General features: G+C 44.4%; 1 protein-coding gene across 1 annotated transcript; it reads right to left on the bottom strand.

The window, feature by feature from the left end:
• Positions 1-1,055: 1,055 nt before the first annotated feature.
• Positions 1,056-21,331, bottom strand: LOC127232819 (transmembrane domain-containing protein TMIGD3-like). Its single transcript, XM_051199098.1, is given in 9 exon segments — positions 1,056-1,408; positions 1,410-1,446; positions 3,977-4,077; positions 5,330-5,396; positions 6,954-7,325; positions 9,082-9,172; positions 14,371-14,378; positions 19,474-19,478; positions 20,772-21,331. Coding segments are annotated over 9 exon segments (1,101 nt in total). The 5' UTR covers positions 21,125-21,331; the 3' UTR covers positions 1,056-1,341.
• Positions 21,332-22,155: the final 824 nt, after the last annotated feature.

Raw genomic sequence — 22,155 nt, 5'->3', positions numbered from 1 at the left:
TTTTTGTGTTTGAAACTCAAAAGGAGAAAGGCTGCAAGGAAATATGCAGGCATAATATCCTTAGCCTTATCCTTTCCCTTGGGCTGCTGAGCTTGGAGTCCCTCCCAAATAAAGGAGTCAGGACAGAGCCTGAACTATGCACATCTAAGGCTTTGCAAGAGCCACGATCCAATCTAACAAGATACATAGAGAATCTGGTCAATACCCGATCTCCATTCCAACCCAGAGTAAACCAGGGGACCACTTGAGGATTCTAAGGCTGGAACTACACCCCATCAGAAGAGACCATGGCATATTAAACTTCTGAAGCTAGGGAGACACCTCACAGGAACAAGAACCTGACTTTGATCCCAAGAACTCGTGTAAAAATGTAGGGTGTGGTAGGACACGCTTATAATCCTAACCCTGGAGAGGCAGACACTGGAGTATCCCTGGGTCTCATTGTTTAGCTAACCTAACATAATCAGCAAGCTTCAGGCCAATGAAAATCCCTGTTTCATACATAGTGGGCAGCCCCTGAGGAATGACATCTGAGGTTATCCTCCAGCCTCCATATGTGCAAGAATACCCATGATGTGTGCTTACCCCACAGAATACCAGGGCTCTTATGAGGGCAGCAAAGGCCATGATCAAACAGTAGGAGTGACACTATATGGGGAGAGGGCTGCAGATTGCAGGGAAGCATGTAGGATAGTGGTAGTCCTGCACCAACAATGATGTGACTCTATTTCCTCCCACCAAAGATGATGCCTCATTCTTGCCTTGTGCTTCCTGATTTGTATGCATTTGCCACTTGTCATCCCTTGGTTGCTCACTGGTCAGAAGCAGCATCCACTTACTCTGGTGACAGGTTTCCATTTGAGGATGGATGTGTTTTGGGGGGCCCATGATCTTTTCACCAAGAGACTATGAGAGTCAGATTCAATCCTACTTTTGGATAAAGTGGCATTTAATACTAATTCAGAGATGCATTGAAATGTTATGCTTTTTAGGGACATTTCAAGAAATGCTTTTCCAATGATGGCCTAGGAGAAGTTAGTCATACTTGAGGACTCTTTCAACACTATTTGGATATTTATTGGCTGATAAATAAAATACAAGTCATTTCCCCTTATCCCAGACTCTGTACCTCTTCTTCACTCCAGCTAATAAATGCTAAGGTCTGGAGATGTTATCCAATGGCAGCTTTGCTTGGCGAGGTCTGTGATCACTCTTCTGACCATCACTGTTGTCACCTTGCCACGAAAGATTGCTTCAAGGTCAGAGAGTCCTTTAGTAATCCAGAAAGGTCAGAATCAGCCTCTGAGATGCAGGCTAGTTGTCATGGAGATTCAACTGTAACTACATCAATTTGGGAACTAAATGAAAGAAATCTTCAGTCACGTGTTCAGTTTGAGCCATTTCCTTGAGTCAGGACATGTGGGAAGAACTTCAAATCGTTGCCTACTATGTTGGGAAATAGAAAAGGAAAATTGAGTTGGGGGCTCTTGCTGAAGTATTTGTCAGCAAAAAGCCACAAACTTCACTTTCTTGAGCCTATTTTACATACCAAGATTGTTTTAAAACAAATCTAAGCATTGCCAACCTTTACATTTCCCAAAGCTTCCACATGGCAAAAGGCAAGGAAGCCACTCCTGGCAATCCTGGGCTTCCTGGGAACAAAACACCCAAGTTTGGATTTTAAAAATTGATTAATTCTGCCTCTCTCCTCTCTCTCTCTCTCTCTCTCTCTCTCTCTCTCTCTCTCTCTGTGTGTGTGTGTGTGTGTGTGTGTGTGTGTGGTGGAGGATGCATAAGTGCTATGTGTACCACAGCACACATGTGGAAGTCAAAGGACAAACTGCAGCTATGAGAGTCCTGGGGATTAAACACAGGTCATCAGGATTGGTAGCAAACACCTTTACTTGCTGAGCCATCTTACCAGTCCTGGAAACACTAAAGTTTGTTTTCAGGGAGGTGTTGTCCCTGCAAGACTTGTCAGCCAGCTGTAGGCAAGGTCAGTGGGTATCTGGGGCTTGAGCTTCTCTCCCTGAGTTTTGATGGTATAAGTGCATCTGGAATGCACAGCCCAAGAATAACAAAGCTAGAAGGGACTTTATTTCACATTGCTGTGTCCCCCAAGCATGGGGCTTCTTGCTGAAGAGAACAGCATTAGATTCTATTGCCCCGTCTTTTACAGCATCATGTCATCTTCACTTTTTCTACTTAACAAGGTTACATCTATGTTTACGTGTGGCTGTTTGTATCCCTCCACCTCACCACACCACATTATTTTTGCGACAGAGTCTCACTCTGCAGTCTAGGCATGTCTAAAACTCACTATTTAGTTCAAGCTGACCTCGAACTTGAGATCCTTCTGCCTAGGTTTCTAGGTGCACCACAGCTGCCCAGGTGTTTTCCTATTTTACACCATAAGCTCCATGGAAATAGGTGCTATCTATTTTGCACCTTCGTAACCCCAGCAACTAGCATGTTCCTAGTTTGCAAAATGAAGAAATCATGGGTGGGTTGTTGGGTGGGATATGGGTGGATGGATGGATAGAAACCACAGAAGAGTATAGGAACAGGGCAGGAAATGTAGAGGGAAAAACTGACTTGGGAAAGAAAAAATGTTACCCTGGGTCATATCTTAAAGAAGTGATGGTGAGTTCCTGGAAAAAAAAAAAAAAAAAAAAAAAAAAACTACAATTGTGTCCTAGAGGAAGTAGAACCAGACAAACCCTGCTGCGTGGTGCTTTTCCATATCCCTCACCTCCATTGTTCCCAATGCTTCTAGATGGCAAAAAGGCAAGAATGCTGTGGGAGCTGCTCATTTGCCATTTGCGGGAGCTTGCTCTGCATCTGCCTGGGACCCAAACAGCACAGGGGCACCTGGAGACCCTGCAGCCTTGTCTTCATATTTCAGCTCCTGCTGGCCCTGGCCCCTTGTATGTCACTAACAGGTCTTCCATCTGAGGATGCTACTGGGATTTGGTGATGGTGCTGGATTTCTGTTCTGAGGCTTTTGTTTGTTTGCTTTATCTTAATCATTATTTCTCTGAAATGTTGTTTTTGTATGTTCCCAAACCCAGGCAGGGTGACTGAAATCCATTTTGTAATTACAGCTACAGTCTTTTCATTGTCGATGGTGTTTCCATGGTTTCTGATCATAAAAAGACAAAAGCTAACAGTATGGCCTTCGTCAAACAGATTCTCACAGTGTTCTTTCAGTTCTGCAAATGCTTCAGAACTTAGCAGAACCACAATATGGTGACCTAGAGAACTTTCTTGATGGCAGAACCAGCCTGCATCACAGGAAAAGGCAAGCAATCATGCAGTCCCCTCTCTATGAATGGGGAGAGATGAAGATGGGGTTCTGGGCAGGGGTCTCAGGACTCAGTTCTGAAGAATAAAGAAGGGAACTTACCAAGGGTATGGAGACCACAGAAGGAGCTTTGCTTGGCTGGGGACTTCTAGCGATGCTTTTACCAGTAACTACCCAAGAAAAAAACAGATACAAAGATAAGGGCTGAGGTTCCCGGGCCAGCCCTTCCCACACAGACCCCTTGCAAGAAGACCTTTTTGCACCTGCTAGAGGGCAGTTACAGAAGCTCCATCGTTTGACAGGAGCCTTGGCTCCATCGCTATAGGAGAACAAAATGTTTCAAACAAAGAGTAAAGCTATTAGGCTATTGCCCAAAGCTTGTGTACTGGGAAGGTAAGTAACCCCACAGATATAGAACATGCATGTGGTTATTTCTTGCTTCCCCACACCCACTTCCACTTATAACTACAGTACTCCTTCAGTCACCTCTCATGATGCCATTGTCACTATGAGGGGCCATTATATCTCCTCAGCCTATGGGCTGACTAGCTGCCTTGGTACCTAAGTGACTAGGCATTAAGAAGAAGGTCACATTCATTCATGACAGATAGTCCTTGACCTCTACACTTTCTAATCCCAGTACATTGTCTAAGTAACCCGGGGGTTATTTACCTCCTCTATTCCTTTGGCTTCTCCTTCCCCTGGACAAATGACTGATTATAAAGATGATCCCCAAACCGGTCATCAGTATGCAAATGATCAAAATGGACATTCTAGAAGAAATCACATCAGATACCAGGTCTTTTGGTTTCCTTCTCACAGCATCACTTCCATCCCAGCCCCAGTAGCTCCTGACAGCTACATCCTATATGAGTCCCTCTGTCCTTTGTATGACTAACTTATTCCTTGGCTCTGATGGGCATCCAAATGAGCCCTTCATCAGAAATGAAATGGGGACTAGGAGCTGAAAACTGCAGTCCAGTCATTCCTTTGGGGAAGAAATAAACTGAGCAAAGATAAATGGCTGTCACCTGCTGTGTCGAAAAGAAAACGAAAGAGAGGGGGGAGGGAGAGAGGGGGGAGGGAAGGAAGGGAGAGGGAAGGAGAGACAGGAGAAATTCTAGCTGGGGGACAGAGCTCAATTGGTAGAGTGCTTGCAAACAGGGAGCTGGTAGCTCACACCTGCAATCCCATTGCTCAGGAGGAGGAAGCAGCGGGAACAAAGGTTTAAGTTTAAGGTCAGCTCGCAGCTCACAGGAACTTGGGGGGAACGTTTTCAGACTCTGTCTCAAAACAAAACAAATAGGGGCCTAGAGAGATAGCTCAGGGGTTCGGCTCCCAGCACCCACATTGCAGCCCATATCTATCATTAGCTCCAGTTCCAGAGGATCAGGCTGCCTTTTCTTGACTCCACAGGTACCAGGCACGAACATATGCATACATGTGCATAAACCATTCATACACATAACATAAAAATGAATCAAGCTTTTTAAAGAACAAAATAGAAGCAAGCAAGAGTGACATGGGAAGAGAAAGAAGCAAATACACTCGAGAATATCAGATGAGAACAGAGCTAGAGAAAAAGTCCCATTGGCTTCTTGGCACCTCTTTTGCCTGCATCTTTGTCTCTGCATTTCAAACACTTACCTCTCTCCCCCTGGGATCATGTCTCCTTTAAAATTAAAGCAACTAAGCCAGGGGGTGGCCCCTCACAAAGCAATCCCAGCGTTTGAGAAGCAGAGGCAAGTAGATCTCTGAGTTTTAGGTCAGCAATAGATAGATAGATGATAGATAGATAGATAGATAGATAGATAGATAGATAGACAGATAGATTAAAGCAATTAGAAGCTATTTTCTGATGCTTTCAAACAAAAATAGTCATTAAAAAAACTATTACAATGAAGATACTTAGTTTAGGCAGAGAAACAATGGGCAGTTGAAAAGCAGAAGGTGTAAACCAGTTCTAATGTGTTGTAGTTAGATCATCCCACTCCCACCCTATCACCTCCTCAGATCCCCTCTCACCTGGAGCCCTCTGCCTTTTGGATAGCTTTGGAAGTCCTGCAGCTCCGGTTCCTGTTCCCTGAAGGGTCTGAATCACAAAGGAATTGTTGAGAATAAAGCTGATCTTGGAGTCCTTCCTTTGGCTCCAGCTGCATCCCCCGCCTATCTTTCTCTTCCTCTCCAGAGAGTAAGTAAGTGTATTGTTGGCTTTTTGTGTGTAGGACAATGGCGATGCTAACAGTTGTATAAACATGCCTTGAACAGGGGCAAGGCTGGGGAGAGAAATCCAGCGCTCATAGTGCACCTGCTAAGTCATGAACCCTGCCACTAGGTCCTCTGCACTGAGAGGAAGGGGCACCTTTTCCAGATTGGCACAAAGGCTCTGTGAAGTTCATGGTTAGAGACTAGGGTCATTGTCAAGGAGGAAAAGTGTATCAAATAGACAGTCCCATCTGTAGGAAATGGGTCAATCTGTGGCATAGTTCCTCTGACAGCTACTAACAATCCATGAGGAGGCCCACATTGCCTCCTCTGTGTTTCTTTAGAGGAGCAAATTTAGATAAGACTCCTCTCTTCTTGAACTACAAACTCAAGAAATGCTATAAAAAGCAGAAGCATGCAAAGCAGAAACACAGCCAGTATGGAGATACCCACTTAGTGGGATGCTAGCTGTATCAGTTACCACAAGACCAAAGATGAGCAAGATTCTTCCCAGCATGAGAACTGGAGAGGTGGGTTGGGTGTGAGGCTTCCCACAAGTCCTTCTAGCTGTTTCCTACTGTCACTGGGCTCCAGACAGTGACAGAAAAGCACATTGCTTTCCTAAGTGGGAACAACAGGGGAACAGCTAGTGCCTTCCACAGTTCCCTGCCTGAAACACTGTAATATGGGTCCTTCCTGGTGCTGAAGAGGAGCCTGTAAACATTGGGAGGTCCCAAAAATTAGCTCCAGCTCAAAGTCACAGTCTGGCCTAGGCAAATTTTGCCCTGTGGTTCCAGTCCTTTCCAGTAGCCTCCAAGGGTTAACTGCATCCCACATGAGTAAAGATGGATGCTGACAAGTTTGACCACTATATCTAATTTATATCAATGACTGAACTTTTTAAGCTGCCAAGTTTCAAAAAGCCTGGATCTCTTTTTGCAGCCCCAGTCACTTATCAATCCAATATTCAAGGTTCTAGATCTGCAAGACTGAGATTTCACTGTAGCCTCAAAATCTGGACCATCTCTATAAAGGTCTCACTCCTATGAGACCTTCCAGCCTCTTCCAAAGTATGTGAGCCAGCCTAGTGTGAGGAAAGGGGAGTTGCAAGCATACCTATGACTCAGATGCTCTACTCTCCTACAAAACTCTACCTAACCCCCAGCCACCATACTAAGTAGGGTCGAGAGCAGATAACTCAAAGAATGCATGAGGAACTTGAGTTTGTGACCACTGACTTCAGTGAGGTGTTTTTGGTTTTTGCTTTGAGACAGTGTCTCACTTTGTAACTCTGCCTGGCTTGAAACTCACTATGTAGACCAGGTTGGCCTTACATACCCAGGGATCCACCCACGTCTGCCTTCTGAGTGCTGGGATTAAAAGTGTACACCACCAGACATGGACCCTTCAGTGAGTTTTTACTACCTTAGCAAACACCCATTACCCTTCAAAGATCCCTTGCCAGTCTCTTTACCAGGTGAAAACCCATTGGCCCGACCGCCTCTGTTGTCAGTCACAATCAGCTGTGTAAAATCCATGTCATCTCTGGCAAAGTCCCGCTGGATGCCACACCAGTACCAGCCTGTGTCCTCCTTGACCAGGCAGGACACAGTGATGATGAGTTTGCTTCCTGTGTCCTTCAGGACCACACGGTTGGTGCTGTTAGGGGTGAAGGCGATAATGTTGCACGAATCCCTGAAATAGCCCCGGCACCAGTACTTGGTGTGGTCCTTGTAGTGGGCATCGTAGTTACAGTTAGCAGAAACTGTATCCAACTCAACACCTGACTTCACCTTTTCATCCATGACCATGGCATCTGTGAACACACACACACACACACACACAGAGACAGACAGAGAGAGAGAGAGAGAGAGAGAGAGAGAGCTCATTATTTCATTATTCTTGGAAACATACTGAACCTCCTGGGCTCCTGAAGGATAATTGGAATTTAGGTTTTGTTCATTTGAATTCGGTCACGATTATGGGCTAAATTGAATCCTTCACATGTTGCAACCTTAATCCTTATAAAGAATGTGAAGTGACTGAATTTGAACACAAGAAAGACCTTCAAAAAAGAAATTGAGTTAAACTTATATCATTAGGGTGGCTCTTTCAAAAAAACACTTTTAAAGAAATTTTGTTTTATTTTATGTGTATAAGTGTTTTCTCTGCATGATTTGGGTGCACCACAAGTGTATAAGTACACTATGTATGCCTGGAGCCCAGAGGTCAGAAACAGACATCAGATCTCCTGGAGCTGAAGTTACAGGTGGTTGCTAGTTACCTGCTGAGCCATCTCTCCAGCCCCCATTTGGGTAGTTCTGAATCAAATGCAGCTGCTATCCTTATTTAAAATTTTCAAAATAGATGAAGTTAGACAAAACCGTGTGAAGACACAGCCATCTTCAAGCCAGAAAGTTCCCAGAATGACATCAACTCTGAAGAAACCTTTATTTGGGGATATATGAGAGCTAATCTTGATGTCCACTTGATGAGATTCAGAGATGCTTAAATTAATCAATCACATCTCTGGGTGTTTCTGTGTGGGTGTTTCCAGAAAAAAAATAAGTGAAAAAGACCTCCCCTGATTTTAGGCAGTTCTAATTCATTTGCTTAGATCCCACAGCTGCTGAAGTCTTTTCTCCTAGCCTGAGAATGTGTGAGATGTGAACATAAGGACCCTTGAAGCACATGAGTTTTCTTCTGCCATCTAGCCCCTTAACTCTACCTCTCATTCCCTATCTTACCTTGGAAGCAACTAAAAGGAAGAGAAGGGTTAGTAGGCTTGCTCTGGCTGCAAAGGACCGAAATTAAAGGGACACGTGATTTTAGGAGCTGAGAACTTGCCATACAAGACCAGTGTGGCATCTTTTATCATGTCAGGATATTTCATAATGAGGAAGTCACATATGCAACATCCGGCTTTACCATGGCTGGGAAAATATCTGACCAGAGAGGAGAGATAGGACAACAGAGCCCATTACTCTCAGCCTTCCAAGGGTGTTACCCGCCCCCACACCAGCACAAGAGGTTGCTTACAGGAGATAACACGTTCCTGTAAATGTCAGTTTCTTCTCATCACAATCAAACAAGAAAATCTTGTGATCCTCAGTTCACAGACAAGCATGCTGACCCACAGAGAGATGCAGTAGGTCTAAAGGGAGCAAAGCTGAGAGGTGGTACAGCTCGGGGCAAGTCCCGTTTCTGAGTACCATCTTTGGTGTCAGGCTTAGGCAGAATGGAGGTAAGCATGGCTGCCTATATCTATGCAACATGTGAGGGGGGAAATGAGAAGAGAAGGAAAATTGGAGACACTGGGGAAACAAAAACCAAAACACCACTAAGCTCCAGTTTTTGTCAAGGGTTTCAAGTTCCCCACAACTCCCTTATTAGAGGTAAGGACCTAGGATCTCTTAATAGAATCTGTTAACAAGACAAATTTTCACCTCCTCTCATTTTCCTATCCAGGTGCTTAGGTGCTTTAAATGGCTTCACTAAGCAGGGGCTTTAAGTGGAGCTGCCTCAGAAGGTTGTGGCGTAGAGGACAGAGGTGTTCCTTCCCAATACCTTACCTGAAATGAGAGCCAAGGAGAGCAGAATGAAGTGCTCCATGATAAGGAAGTAAACTTCAGCTGGAATAGTAAGAATGGAGGATCTCAGGGACTCCGGATCTGTGAGAGGGAAACATATGTTTGAATTTCTGGTGGTTTTTATCCTATGTGAAGAAAGAACGACCAGTTATTCTAATCAATGCTATTGTGCAGACCAAGCCGGGTTCTGTTCTGTGCAAAGGGAACTCACCAAAAGGATGCCATTCATGAATGAAATGTTATCTTTGCAGCAACTGTGAAAATCTGAGCTTCCAGCAGAGCCCAGAGCAGCAAAAGAACCCTCTCCTTGATTAAGTCCACTTGGCTTACCACTTTATATATTCCCAGAAGACAGATACATGTCATCACTCGCATGGGTCCATGTGAACAACTGTACCCTGTCTTGACATGGCTGTCCCTCTTGTCTGTCCATCATTCTTAGAGATTCAGTGTCTATTTAGATAGGAGGAGTCCCTGCAGAGAAATTCTTAGTAAGTTGAGTCTGAAACTACAGTGAAGACTCAGGGAGTGCTGTTAGAGGTGAAGCATGCCATCTGTCAGAAGAATATCCACCTGCTAGAATACATGAGTAAAGCTGTCAGCATCCAGGGCCAGAGGCTCCAGATTCTGGAAAAAATTTTCTTAATAGAGCTGGGACACATCAAGGAGGTCTTTCTTTGTAGTAGCAGCAGCAGCTTCTCCTGATTCCTGACAGATACACATGTTCTGACCAATAGCTTTGAAAGTTTGCATTCTTTTAAAAAAAATTTATTTATTATGCATATAGTATTTATTTATTATGTATATAGTGTTCTACCTGCATACCAGAAGAGGGCACCAAATTTTATTACAGATGGTTGTGAGCCATCATGCAGTTGCTGGGAATTGAACTCAGGACCTCTAGAAGAGAAGCTAGTGCTCTTAACCTCTGAGCCATCTCTCCAGCCTGAAAGTTTGATTTCTTGAACCACCTCAAATTCTCAAATGTAAGATGGGTGCTCCTTATTACACCCTAGAGATAGCACTTTCCTTCAAAGGCCAGATGGAGATGACTTTTCTACATTGTGCAAGAACATCCTTTCTTGAGAAAAGAGGAGCCTTCCTCTAATTTACAGGAATTCAGTATGTGCACCTGCACCATGCTTGCATTACGATGGGACTTTTACCTACATTACATTATCTACTCCTCATTGGTGATATCTGTTCAATGAGCAAACTGTGTGGCCAAAAAGAATAGGAAGGAGAATGAACAAGTTAAATGAAGTTGAGTGTATTGACAAACGATAATATATGAAACTCATTACAGTGCCTACATAGTTGATGCTGTTAGTTGTTCCTTTTGTTTTAGGTATGTTAATGGTCTCATCACAGCCTCTCTGTTGCTATGGTCAAAACACTGACCAAAAGCAACTAGGGGATGGAAAGGGTTTATTTCAGCTTATAGTCTGTTGGTGTGTGTATGGGGGTGAGGTGAACACAAATCAGTAACTAAAGCAGAGACTATGTAGGAAAGTTGCTTTCTGGTCTTCCTAGCTTGAACACATAGTCCAAGCCCATATGCCCAGGGATGGCACCACCCATAACAAACTGGGCCCTGATACAAGAAAATACCCTCATAGACTTGCCCACAAGACAACTTGATGGAAGCAATTTCTTAACAGACATTTCTTATTCTAAGATATGTCTAGGATTATGTCAAGTTGACAAAAACAAACCAACCACACCATCCAGGTATACCAGATGTCCCTTGCTATACATGCCTTTATGTAGCCCCTCTAAAAGTGAGTCAGGGCTGGCCTGCATGATGAAATTTGGAAGAAGTATGATGTGTGTCTTTCAAAAGTGATACAACTTCTGCTGCAGTCTCTTTTGCTGCTACCTTATGGGGTCTAAAACAAACAATGGAAAGGACTCATATGAAAAGGCAACAACTTGCCAATATCACCTTGTCATGCCAGAGTCACCTCGGTAGTGTCCATGATCAATCTTTCAGATGTCTAAGCCCAGCAATTTCATGAGACATCATGAAAATGAACCATCCATGAAGATGCTCCTGAATTCTTGATCCACACAGACCAGGAACAGATAATAAAGGCTTGTTGTCTTATGCTAACCAGCAAATAATTGTTCTGATGTTTTTAAAATTCAGCACTTATCTCTTATGCTAACCAGCAAATAATTATTCCGATTTTTTAAAATTCAGTTTTTATCTCTGTCAATACTAGAAGCAAAATAATCATTGTTGTTCAGAGATGACACCAAAGAAAATGTCATCAGAAATAGAAAAGGAGTGTACATGGTTAAGTATCAGAAAAATGCTCAAGATAAGGAAAAGTTACATTAAAAATAATGAGAGTACTGGGTGTTGTGGCACACACTATAATTCCAGCACTTTGGAGATAGAAGCAGGAGGATCAGGAGTTCAGGGTCATCCTTATTAGATATCAAGTTCAAGGTCAGCCTGTACTATGTGAGATTCTGTCTCAAATTGAAAAATCAAATAAATAAAACAAATGGGAAGATGAGGGTCAGTGTTAGCTGGTATTAATAATTCTGCTCCTCTCTCAAGGATATGATTAATCTTTAGAAAAAGTACATAGGTTTTGACATTAAACCAAGTAATACTTTTAGAACATATTTTACACAAAAATTTTTATAAAGGAAATAATTTGAAGTTCAAATTTTTAAGATACTCAGGCCAGGGTTAAGTGGATATGGTCATAAATGAAACAAGAGAGACCATAAATCAATCAGTATTAAAACAGGATAATAGGTAAATGAGAGCTCATTTTCCTAGTCACTCCACTTTATGGCTTTTGATTTTGACAAAATAAAAAGTAGCAAAACAAGGCACCAGTAAGGTTGCTCAGCCAGTATTGGTGCTTGCCACATAAGCCTGGCAACCTGACTTTTTTCCCAGAACCACATGATAAATGGAGAGAACCACCTCCACAAAATCGTCCTCTGACATCCACACAAGTGTTGTCACACATGCCCTTTCTCTCTCTGTCTCTGTCTCTGTCTCTCTCTCTCTCTCTCTCTCTCTCTCACACACACACACACACACACACACACTACTACTACTACTACTACTACTATTTTTTAAGAAACAAAGAATCCTGGCATGAATGTTGTTAGTCTCATGTTACATACAAGAGCAGACACAGAAATCTAAGTTAGTAGTCCAAGTTCATATAGTCAGTAGAGCAGAGCCAATGTGATCTGATGTGAAATCTAGCAGGTTTGGAGAATGACACCAATAAAAACCTTTTCCATGGCATTATGCCTCTCCTTCTCTCTCCTCCCCAACCCCACACACCAATAATCCTACAAAGCTGTAGAGAACTTTATAGTTTACACAGAGACTTACACACGCGCGCGCGCACACACACACACACACACACACACACACACACACACACACACACAGTTGTCTGAGGAAGCCAGGTTTCTTACTCTTACCCTACCCAGCTACGGTGGTTAGGAACAGGATATTTCTTGAAAACATGCTTAGAAATTATGCATCTAGATGACAATATCAGGATAGGATTCTGATCGACAACCTACTATAATCTGCCCAGAAAAGCAGCCACTCATCTATGTAAGCAGCAAACCAGCCTGCAGCCGGTGGCATTTTTAGTGATTCTTGTTGTTATCTCCAGCAACACTCTCTGGCAGTCAGACACTAAATCCTCTTCACAATTATCCTCAAATCACCAAGGCTTGTCTAGTAAGTAAGCAGTGGCTACTTCAATTGTAGTTCTCATAGCCGTTCAGGACCAAGCAAATGCTTTCTCTGTTCAAAAGCATCTGAATGTTCCAGTGCCACACCCTCCAACAAGAACACAGTTTAAGTCGCTTCTTTTTCTCTCTTCTGCTTCAAAAAACTTATTGGCTCCAGCACCTTGGGCTCCTACATCATCAAACTGACAACTCCATGTACACTGTAGAATCACACCACTTAACCCCTCAGCCACAACCAAAGTGAATTAACCAACTGCCAAACTTACCTTCTAGCAATAGACTTACCAATTTAACCAATCAAATACATTCTCTTTGACATGTTGCCACCAAGACTCTGTGAAAACCTCTCCACCTGCCCCCTCTAGCAGAGCCACTTGCAGTCTGTGGTTGCTCTGTTCAGGAATCCTCTAATTCTCAAGACAAACTCATTAAAATTTTGGTGTGTTTTAACTTGTTATTTATTTTATTTATTTATTTTTTTTTGAAAGACAGGTGCTCTTATACAGTCTGTTCTCTCACTTTCCTGCCTCAGCCTACTGAGTGCCTCTGATTACAGATGGGCACCACTGCACCTGGCCTCTGAGCTTCTCTTAAACACAACTTCAAAGCTTCCCTACTCTTCTGCTTGCCTGAATCTGGGCCAAGTGCTACAGCAAGTTCAGGATAAACTTGGTGTGGTAGCTCATGTCTGTAACTCGAGCACTAGGGAGGCTGAGGCAGGAGGACTACCATGAGTTCTAATACATTCTGATGATAGTTTAGACTACAGAGTGAACCTTAGTCCATCTGAGCTGCAGAATGAACTCCCCCCCACCCCCCACACACAAATAAAAAAAAAATGGAGGAGAAATAGCTTTTTGGTGACATTTGTTAGGCTAGTCTCTAGTTTTACTTGATTTAGTTAAAAAAACAAGGCAAAGTAATAAACCCACGTATTTTGCATCTACATTTGTTCAGTATCTTCATATGGAAGAAGGGAAAACCATCCATGGATTTGTCTCTGAATCTTTTCCCTTTAGAGGAAAAGCTCTAGTTAGCTTTCTGTTTACACTAAAAGGGTGCTGACCTCATGGGAAGATCCCTGTCACACTCATCTCTAAACCTGAAACCAGGGTGGGTCTACTTACTTGTAGCCAAAATTATTTTTAAAATATGACTTCTTTATTTATATTTTGGGAGTTTTACATCAGGCATTCCAATCCTGCTCACCTCCTGATCCCCCATCCTCTCATCATCCCTGCAGCCACCCTCCAAAAGAAAACAAAACAAAGCAAGCAAACAAACAAAAACCAAGAATATAACAAGAGACAAAACAAAACAAAAAACAAAGATAAAAATAAAAATCCTCTTCTGCTTCCCCTTCTTCCCTGCTTCTCCAACACCCCTCTTCATTCATTCTGGTGGCACTGGGGTGGGGGCCTTGGTATGGTGCATATAGTCAGATTGTCCTATTTGTTCATTACAGCAAGTCACTGGTCTGGTTCAAGGCCCCTGGTCTCTGATACACCATCATCACTGGATCCACACTGGAACTCCTCTGGGATATTCTGTGGCCACCCCAAATCTTAGAGATTCTGCAGATATTGCTCCATAGGACCAGTCCCTTCATGAGCTCCAGCAGGACCTAGATGAGGTAGATGTTAGTGTGGGCCACTGCAAGGCTCAGCTGTGGGACTGGGTGGTAGCTGAGCTGGTCAGTCCCAGCCACTGGGGCCACCCGCCTCAGGCAAGGGAGTGGAGTCAGCTCCTCCATGCCCATGCCCTCAGGGTTGTTCTCCCTCACCTGGTGAGGGGTGGGAACATCTCTCCTGAGTGCAGGGGCCAGTTCTCCCATGAGAGTCAGGGCTACATCTCTTGTTGCAGTGTCCAGCAAGGGGCAAGACCAGCTTTCCCTGGGCCAGCATGGGCCCCAGTGGCAGTGTGGTCCTCAGATGCCAACATGGCCTTGGACCCTGGGCATCTGCACTGCCTTGGATGGTAACAGGAGCCTCAGACATCAGCACAGACTCTGGCTGCAGTAGGGTCATGGATTCTGACAAGCTCCTCAGCTGCAGCTCTGGCCTGGATGTCCCCATGGCATTCGGTAGCAGTGCGGGCCACACAGATCTGCATGCATCACAGCCCTCCAATACTAACCTGAACTCAGGTGGCTGATCTGACCCTGGGCATCCTCATTCCCTCTGTGGTAACAGGAGCCACGTATGTCAATCCAGACTCTGGCTATTATAGGGCCATGGACCCAGACATAGCCCTCAGCAGCAGCCTGGACCTGGATGACACCATGGCCCCAGAGGGCATCACAGGTCACTCAGATCTGTATAGACCCTGTTGCATCATGACCTCCAGACTCCAAACAAGGCCACTGGCTGCTGCCCACATCCTGGGCCTCCAGATGGGCACTAGAGGCAACATGGGCCACAGACTTCAACATAGAGCCCAGCTACAGTTGGACCGCAGACCCAGATATGGCCATTGGCAGCAGCTTGGCCCAGTTGACATCCTAGCTCCATGTGGTAGCCCAGCCACTCAGATCTGGATGCAGTCAGGGAGTTTTGGCTCACATTTTTGACTTAATGCTAAAAGGGTATTTTCATATGCTAGGTTTCAGCTTCTTCTGAGTCCCTGGCTTTGGCTTCTCCCAATCTGGTATAGTCCTGAATCTCAGGATATTTCCATTTGGCAAATATGAAACAACCCCGTTCCCAGCAAGCTACCAGTGACAATCAGAGAGACAAAGAAAAAAAGTAAAAGCTGTTCTCAAACCTAGTCACCACGGTCTAATACCTTCAGACCCAGCCCAGGTTGTTCTTCAGACTTGAGGGAAGTGTTCACTTTAAATTAAGTGAGTGTTGCTACAACAGTGTGAAGATTATCAGGAAACCAAGAACCTACAGCACTTCCCCATTACTGTCCCGCTAACTGGGCAGAGCAAACCCAGGGCCTCTTCCTGAAGGCACACTCGAGCCAAACCAGAGATTAAGGGGAAGCCTTGTGTGCTTGATTCTTCTGGGGTGACAGGAGGAGAGACCATGGGGTCTCTCCTGAAGTGATAGCAAGAGGAACTAGGAAACTGAGTGCTGGCCTAGCGTTAGGATTCAGACAAACCTCAGGAATGGCTATGGTCTAATTCCACGCTCAGATCCCTGCTTCTCTTTGTTTGAAACTGTTGTCTCTTAGTTCTCATCAAGTCAATATTTTATTTTGGGAGTGGGGCTCTATGGATAGTTTCAGATTTAGGTAGGGAAAAAAAGGGTAGGCAATATGATGTGACTGGTACTGTTCCCTGCCCGACACGTATCCTGATTAACCAGAGGACAGCAATAGCAGCTAAAGCCTCAAGTGCATTGTGGTGGTGATCAATCCTGCATTTTTCTCCCCCACCTCACCCCAAGGCCTCATATGCAGCCCTGGTACTTGATAAGTTAAACAAGGCTGGCCTCAGACTAAAGAGTCCTCTGCTCTCCACTCCAGGATTGGGATTAAAGGCATATACATCATACTTGGACAGTGGTCAACCTGCTTTCCAGACTGCAGAGACAATGTGACCAACTGCCTCACACCTACACCACCCTGCCTTACCCTCATACTGAGATGAAAATAACTGTAGTACTCACACAATTGCAGAACCAATGGGCATCTAAAATCTCAGTGACTAGGGAGAGTTTAATCCTTATCACTGCCGCACACGCATTTGTGTACACATGCACGAGCACAGACAGATGGGCACTATGGCCTATGCTCATACTCAAAGCCCCGGGGAGGCTGAGATAGGCACATACCTGAGCCTTGCTGGCCTAGACTAATTGTTGAGCCTCTAGCTGGTAGCAGAACCTGTTTAAAAGTAAGTGGGCAATACCTGAGGAAAGCCAAGTTTGTCCTCCAGCCTCCACATGCAAAATTTATGTGCACCCCCACCACACACACACACAGTAACATGCGCACACACAAATCCACAAAGTGATAATAGCGTTTAATCGTCTCTTTTTGCCTTATATTCAGTAGTAGAATTATAACACACACTTAAAGTATTGGCTTTCCTGAAAAGAAGGAACTCGTCATTTAGGCTCACAAAGTAACTAGGAGCCCAGAGAAAGCCTGGCACTCCACTTCCATTTTTCATCCAGGTCTTTTGCCATCTGTTTCCCTTTGCACACAGGCATGTTAAATGTTACTGTTTGCATTAGAAATGTCCCCCATAAGCTCAGGCATGTAATCACTTGGTCCTCAGTTGGTGGCACTGACTTGGAGAGTTTAAAGCCTTGTACCACCTCAAGTCAACTCGGCGATCACTCAGCTTCCTGCTCCTGTTACCAGGCCTGGCTCTTGACACTATGCCAACTCCCCACCATCATAGCCTCTCACCCTCTGGAACCAGAAGCCCAAATGAACTCTTTCTCTTACACATTGTCTTGGCCATGCTACTTTGTTACAACAACAGAAAAGTAAGAAATGCAGAGTATAAAATCTTATAGTTTTATGGGTTTTAGATACATTACTTATTTTACTCATCCTTCCGGGCTGAAGCCACAAAGCTAAAAAGTTACTATCTTAGTGCCAGCTTCCTTAAATGTCCTGTTCCCGACTTACAAAGCATACCTAAAGATCTCCAGTGGTCCTCAACCTGTGGTTGCCTTGGATTCCAAGAGCATCAGAGCCTTGCATAACAGGCCACCTCCCAGAGAGGACAATCATCTACGATGCTGAGGCTGCACCTTGGAACAGTGTTTCTGGAAGCAAGCAGGACCAGTGCTGAGAGCAGTCAACTGTGGCTCCAAGCCCCAAGTGATCCCAACCCAGAGCTGCACAACAATGGCCACCGTCTTTCATTTGCTTAAACATACCCACTCAGGTGAACTTAGCAGTTTAAGCCCTCTTTAAACTCAGCTCATTCCTGTTTTCTCAACATCTTAGGACCCTTTCATCCAGTCCAGCTAGAATCTTTCCTTGGTAAGACGAGACTCCCTCAAGACTCCACTACTTTTTGTGTCTGGGAAGGAAGCATAGTTCGTGATCATCGGTAAGGCATTGCCTTCCTGTCAGGCTTCCACAGAATTGAATTAGAGAAGAGGAAGAAAATAATTAAAGCAGACCCAGGGAGGAGTGAAACCATGTGGCCACCAGCCAGACGATCCCACTGCAGTGGAAGGAAACAAGAGTGTCTGATAAGGCCTATGGTGTTTGCTGGTGCTAAATGTGAACGTTGGAGAGATAGCTCTTTATATGTCATGGTAGCTAGTCAGTAGTCTGTTCGGTATTTGAGTTCAAGGAAACTGAGGTCTGACAGACCCTACAAGCTTTGAGGATCACAAAGTAGGTTTCCTTGAACTTTTTTATTTTGCAGGCATAGACAATAGGGTTCATCATGGAGTTCGCGTGGGACAACAGGATCCCCACGCACATTGCAGCCTCTGGTATCTCAACTTTAAAGTAGGACACCAAGTTGATGATGGACAAAGGCAGCCAGCACAAAGCGAACAAGAAGAGAACCAGAAACAGGGACTTTGCTGTCTTGAACTCCCGTCCGTAAAATGCACGTGTCTCTCTGAAGCCAGACAAGTTCTGACTGAGTTTGTTACGGAGGATGTAGAAGATGTCCAGATAGATGATGCACATGACAACAAGAGGGATGAGGATCCAGGTGATGAAACTGAAGAAGACCATGTAATCCAAACGCACAACTGAACGAAAATGGCACGAAAGGGTGGTAACATTTGGGGAGATTCCTGAGGTTGTTTTTCTATTCCAGCCAAACATGGGGGTCAGTCCAACCAGGAAGGATACTAGCCAGCAAAGGCTCAGGGATAGCCATATTCTTCTTTGAGTGGTGACGGTCCTATATCTGTTTGAATGGGGAAAAAGTGGTGAGTTCACAAAGAGAAACAACTAGTTGGGGGAAAGGGAGGAAGTAAAAGCAAGCTCTCCGATTCCCTAATCTTCTGCTGAGAGATGAAACACCCAAAGTATAAGGTGACATTAAACAACAACAACAATAAAGAATGATCAGCAATATTTTTCCAAGAATCAGGTGCCTACATTCCTCCATTCAATCAAGAATTTTTTTTAAAGATTAATTTTATGTATATGAATGTTTTGTTTGAATGTATGTCTGTGTACCATGTGCATGCCTGGTGCCCAGGATGGTCAGAAGAAAGCATTTGATCTCCTGGAACTGGAGTTATAGACAGTGCTGGGTGCTGGGAATGGAACCTGAGTCCTCTGCCAAAATAGCAAGTGCTTTTCTCTATTGAGCTATCTTGACCATCATCTCCCTATTCTGCAATGTAAGAGTTACCTAAGTCTTGGGATCCCCAAGCTGATGAGAACCTCCCCAGGCTTGCTGGTGTGCTGCGCTCTGCACTGATTTGGTTGGCTAGTGCGCGGGAGCTCATAGGTTCCAGCACACCTCCAGACTTGTACTTACACTTGTGCTTTGTACCTGTACCTGTACTTGCCCCTTGTTTCACATGGGCATCTATTCTGGTCTTGGAGTTAATCAATCACTGTTTTCTTAGGGTTATGCTGAGGTGTTTCAGAGCCTTTAATAAGTTCATCCTGGAGAGTCATAATTTCTCATTAAACCATACTTCCTAAAAAGCCTAAATCAAATTGCAAGAGAAACTGATACTTAACTAAACCTCATAACTATGAGAAATTTTTATGATAATCTCTATTTTACTGATGGCAGTGGCATAGCTATGAACAGACTCTGTAGCAGGATTTTTCTGAGAACTTTCGATTGATTAACTTTATCGACTTAACCTTATAAGGATGAAATTATCATCTTAATTTTATAGTTCTAAAAAAAAAATGTAAGACAGCATTAGGTAATGTGTAGAAGCCAAAAGTTGGAGAGCTATAGGTTGAAAGAAGGTAAGCCTGGTTCAGATGCTGGGAACCATTCAGATGTGGGAACTGAAGTAGAGAACCCTAAAAAACTTCCCCAATGTTAGACCACAAGACCAGGGAGAAGAACCCAGACTTGTTTTCACCCATAGCTTGTTTGTAGTTTTCCTTGCCATGCTCTTTCCCCAAGAGAAACCAGGAAAAAAAATGTGATTTCTTTTCCATTGGGCTGTTTGTTCTTTTTGTGTGGTCACAGGAAAAGATGCTACTATTTTGCACAGTATTTTTGCACATATCACAAAAGTGTCTGTCTTAGAAGTGTTTTACACTTTATTCAAAACCAAAAAGAGGAAAAATAAAATATACATTTTATTTTTCATTTTTTAAGATATGGTTCGCTTTGTAGCCCAGGCTGTCTTGTAACTCACTCTGTGGACCAGGCTGGCCTTGAACTCACAGAGATCTGCCTGCCTCTGCTTCTTCAGTGGTGGGATTAAAGGTGAGCCACTACCACCAGGCAAAACTGAACATTTTTAGAATCTTCATTCAACATCAGGACAGACTCAGACAGATGCAACATTAAAATCTAACCTACATCTGCAAAGCCACACAGACAGCTGCTTATCTTTTATTACACTTATCTTTCTACTTCTCCTAAAGCAAGATATCAATCTACTAGGCTCTATCATTTTGAAAATGAGATCAGATTTTTAAAAACCAAAGATACATCAGGCTTTCATCATCTTGAGCCACTCTACACAGTAGCAGACACCCATGATCATTGGAGAAGGGCTCAGAGTGCCCATTTCCTATTCCTGAGTCTCAGCTCTTCATGCCTAACCTCTTCACAAAACATACAGTGCAAAGACATCTGCTGCCCTTTGTAAACATCAAGGGCCAGTTTTGGTTCATTTCTACTGAGCAGGTCTGAGAGCCAAACTTGGTAGCTCTATTTTCCAGTCACAGCTCTCTCTCTCCTCTCTCCTCCCTCTCTCTCTCTCTCCTCTCTCCTCTCTACTCTCCCTCTCTCTCTCCCCCCTCTCTCCCTCTCTCATTGCTGTCCCACCCTTCTTCAAGCAGGTTACCTGACTGTCAGCTTGACCCGCAGGTATCGGTCTACGGCAATGGCCAGCAAGGACATGATGGAGGCGTGGGTGAAGATCAAAAGCACGCAGGACATGAAAAGGCAGGCATAGAAGTGCATCTCCACTTCCAGGCTGACAGCTATAGCCAAAGGCATGACCAGCACCCCGACAGCAATGTCAGCCAGTGCTAGAGAGACTATGAAATAGAAGGTGGTGGTCCTCAGACTGGGGTTCAGCTTCACCACCCAGATGACCAGCATGTTGCCCACTACAGCGCAGAGCCCGATGACAACCTCCATGGAGATGTAAGTGACCTTCAACCACAGCGCAGTTGTGGTATTGTCAGGTTTCATGCTGTCTCGGAGAAGCTTCTCGTGACAGGTATGTCAGCAGGATGTATACGGGCTATTGGACCTAGCTCATGCCAGACATCTGCCTAGAAGTCTGCATGCAGCAGCGGCCGAGAACTCACAACTTGCTCTTTCCTTCCTGTGTGATGCTTTCTTGGAAAGTCTTCTCAGAAAGGGCTTGTTACAGCTTCAGCCACATATCACTGGTCTCCCAGTGACCTGGAGAACGCAATGCTATGTGGCTTAACCCGGAGTGCTGCTGTTCTTGCTTCCCCAGACACACTGTCAAGCCTTCTGCCTTCCTCTGCCCCCCTCGGAGGGCTTTTCAAGCTCCATCAAGATAAGCACCCCTCTTTAGAGTGTTTCAAGAAGTGAGATAGGCCAAGAGGAAGTACAGGGCCAGGAACCCTCAGAAAAGAAAAAAAAAAAAAAAAGTGGGAAGAACCTAGGAAACTGGCATGGGTGTCACGCTGACAGCTCAAAGAGAAGATGAGAGACCGGATCTGGTAATGAAAGCTGATGCTCTCAGCTTCATGGAAAGCTAAAGCAGGGAGATCACAGGTTCAAGGCCTGCTTAGTTACAGAGTGGGGTTAAGGCCAGCCTAAATAACAGACATTTCTCAAAAAAAAAAAAAAAAATTATCAAGCTGTGGGGAGCTAGAGATATATCTCAGTAGTAGAATGATTGCCTAGCATGCATCAGAGCCTGGGTACCATCCTATCACAACACACACACGCACACACGCACACGCACACGCACGCGCGCACGCACACACACACACACACACACACACACACACACACACACAAGTACTGCATGGAATCATGGACCAGATGCGTGTAGGGATAGGATTGGGTAGAAGAAGAAATGGAAACACTAACTAGGTAATATTCCCACCCACTGCTTAGTTAGCAAGAAGTGAAAAAGGACTTTCTTGTGACAAAGTGGTGGCGTGCATGCCTTTAATTCCAGCACTGGGGAGTCAGTGGCGGCCACCATGAGTTTGAGGCCATCCAGGTCTACCTAAGAAGCC

The sequence above is a fragment of the Phodopus roborovskii genome, unplaced genomic scaffold (assembly GCF_943737965.1).
Source record: "Phodopus roborovskii unplaced genomic scaffold, PHOROB, whole genome shotgun sequence".
Classification (NCBI taxonomy): Eukaryota; Metazoa; Chordata; class Mammalia; order Rodentia; family Cricetidae; genus Phodopus; species Phodopus roborovskii.
Note: the sequence above shows the minus strand (reverse complement) of the source record. Positions and strands in the feature narration are given on the sequence as shown.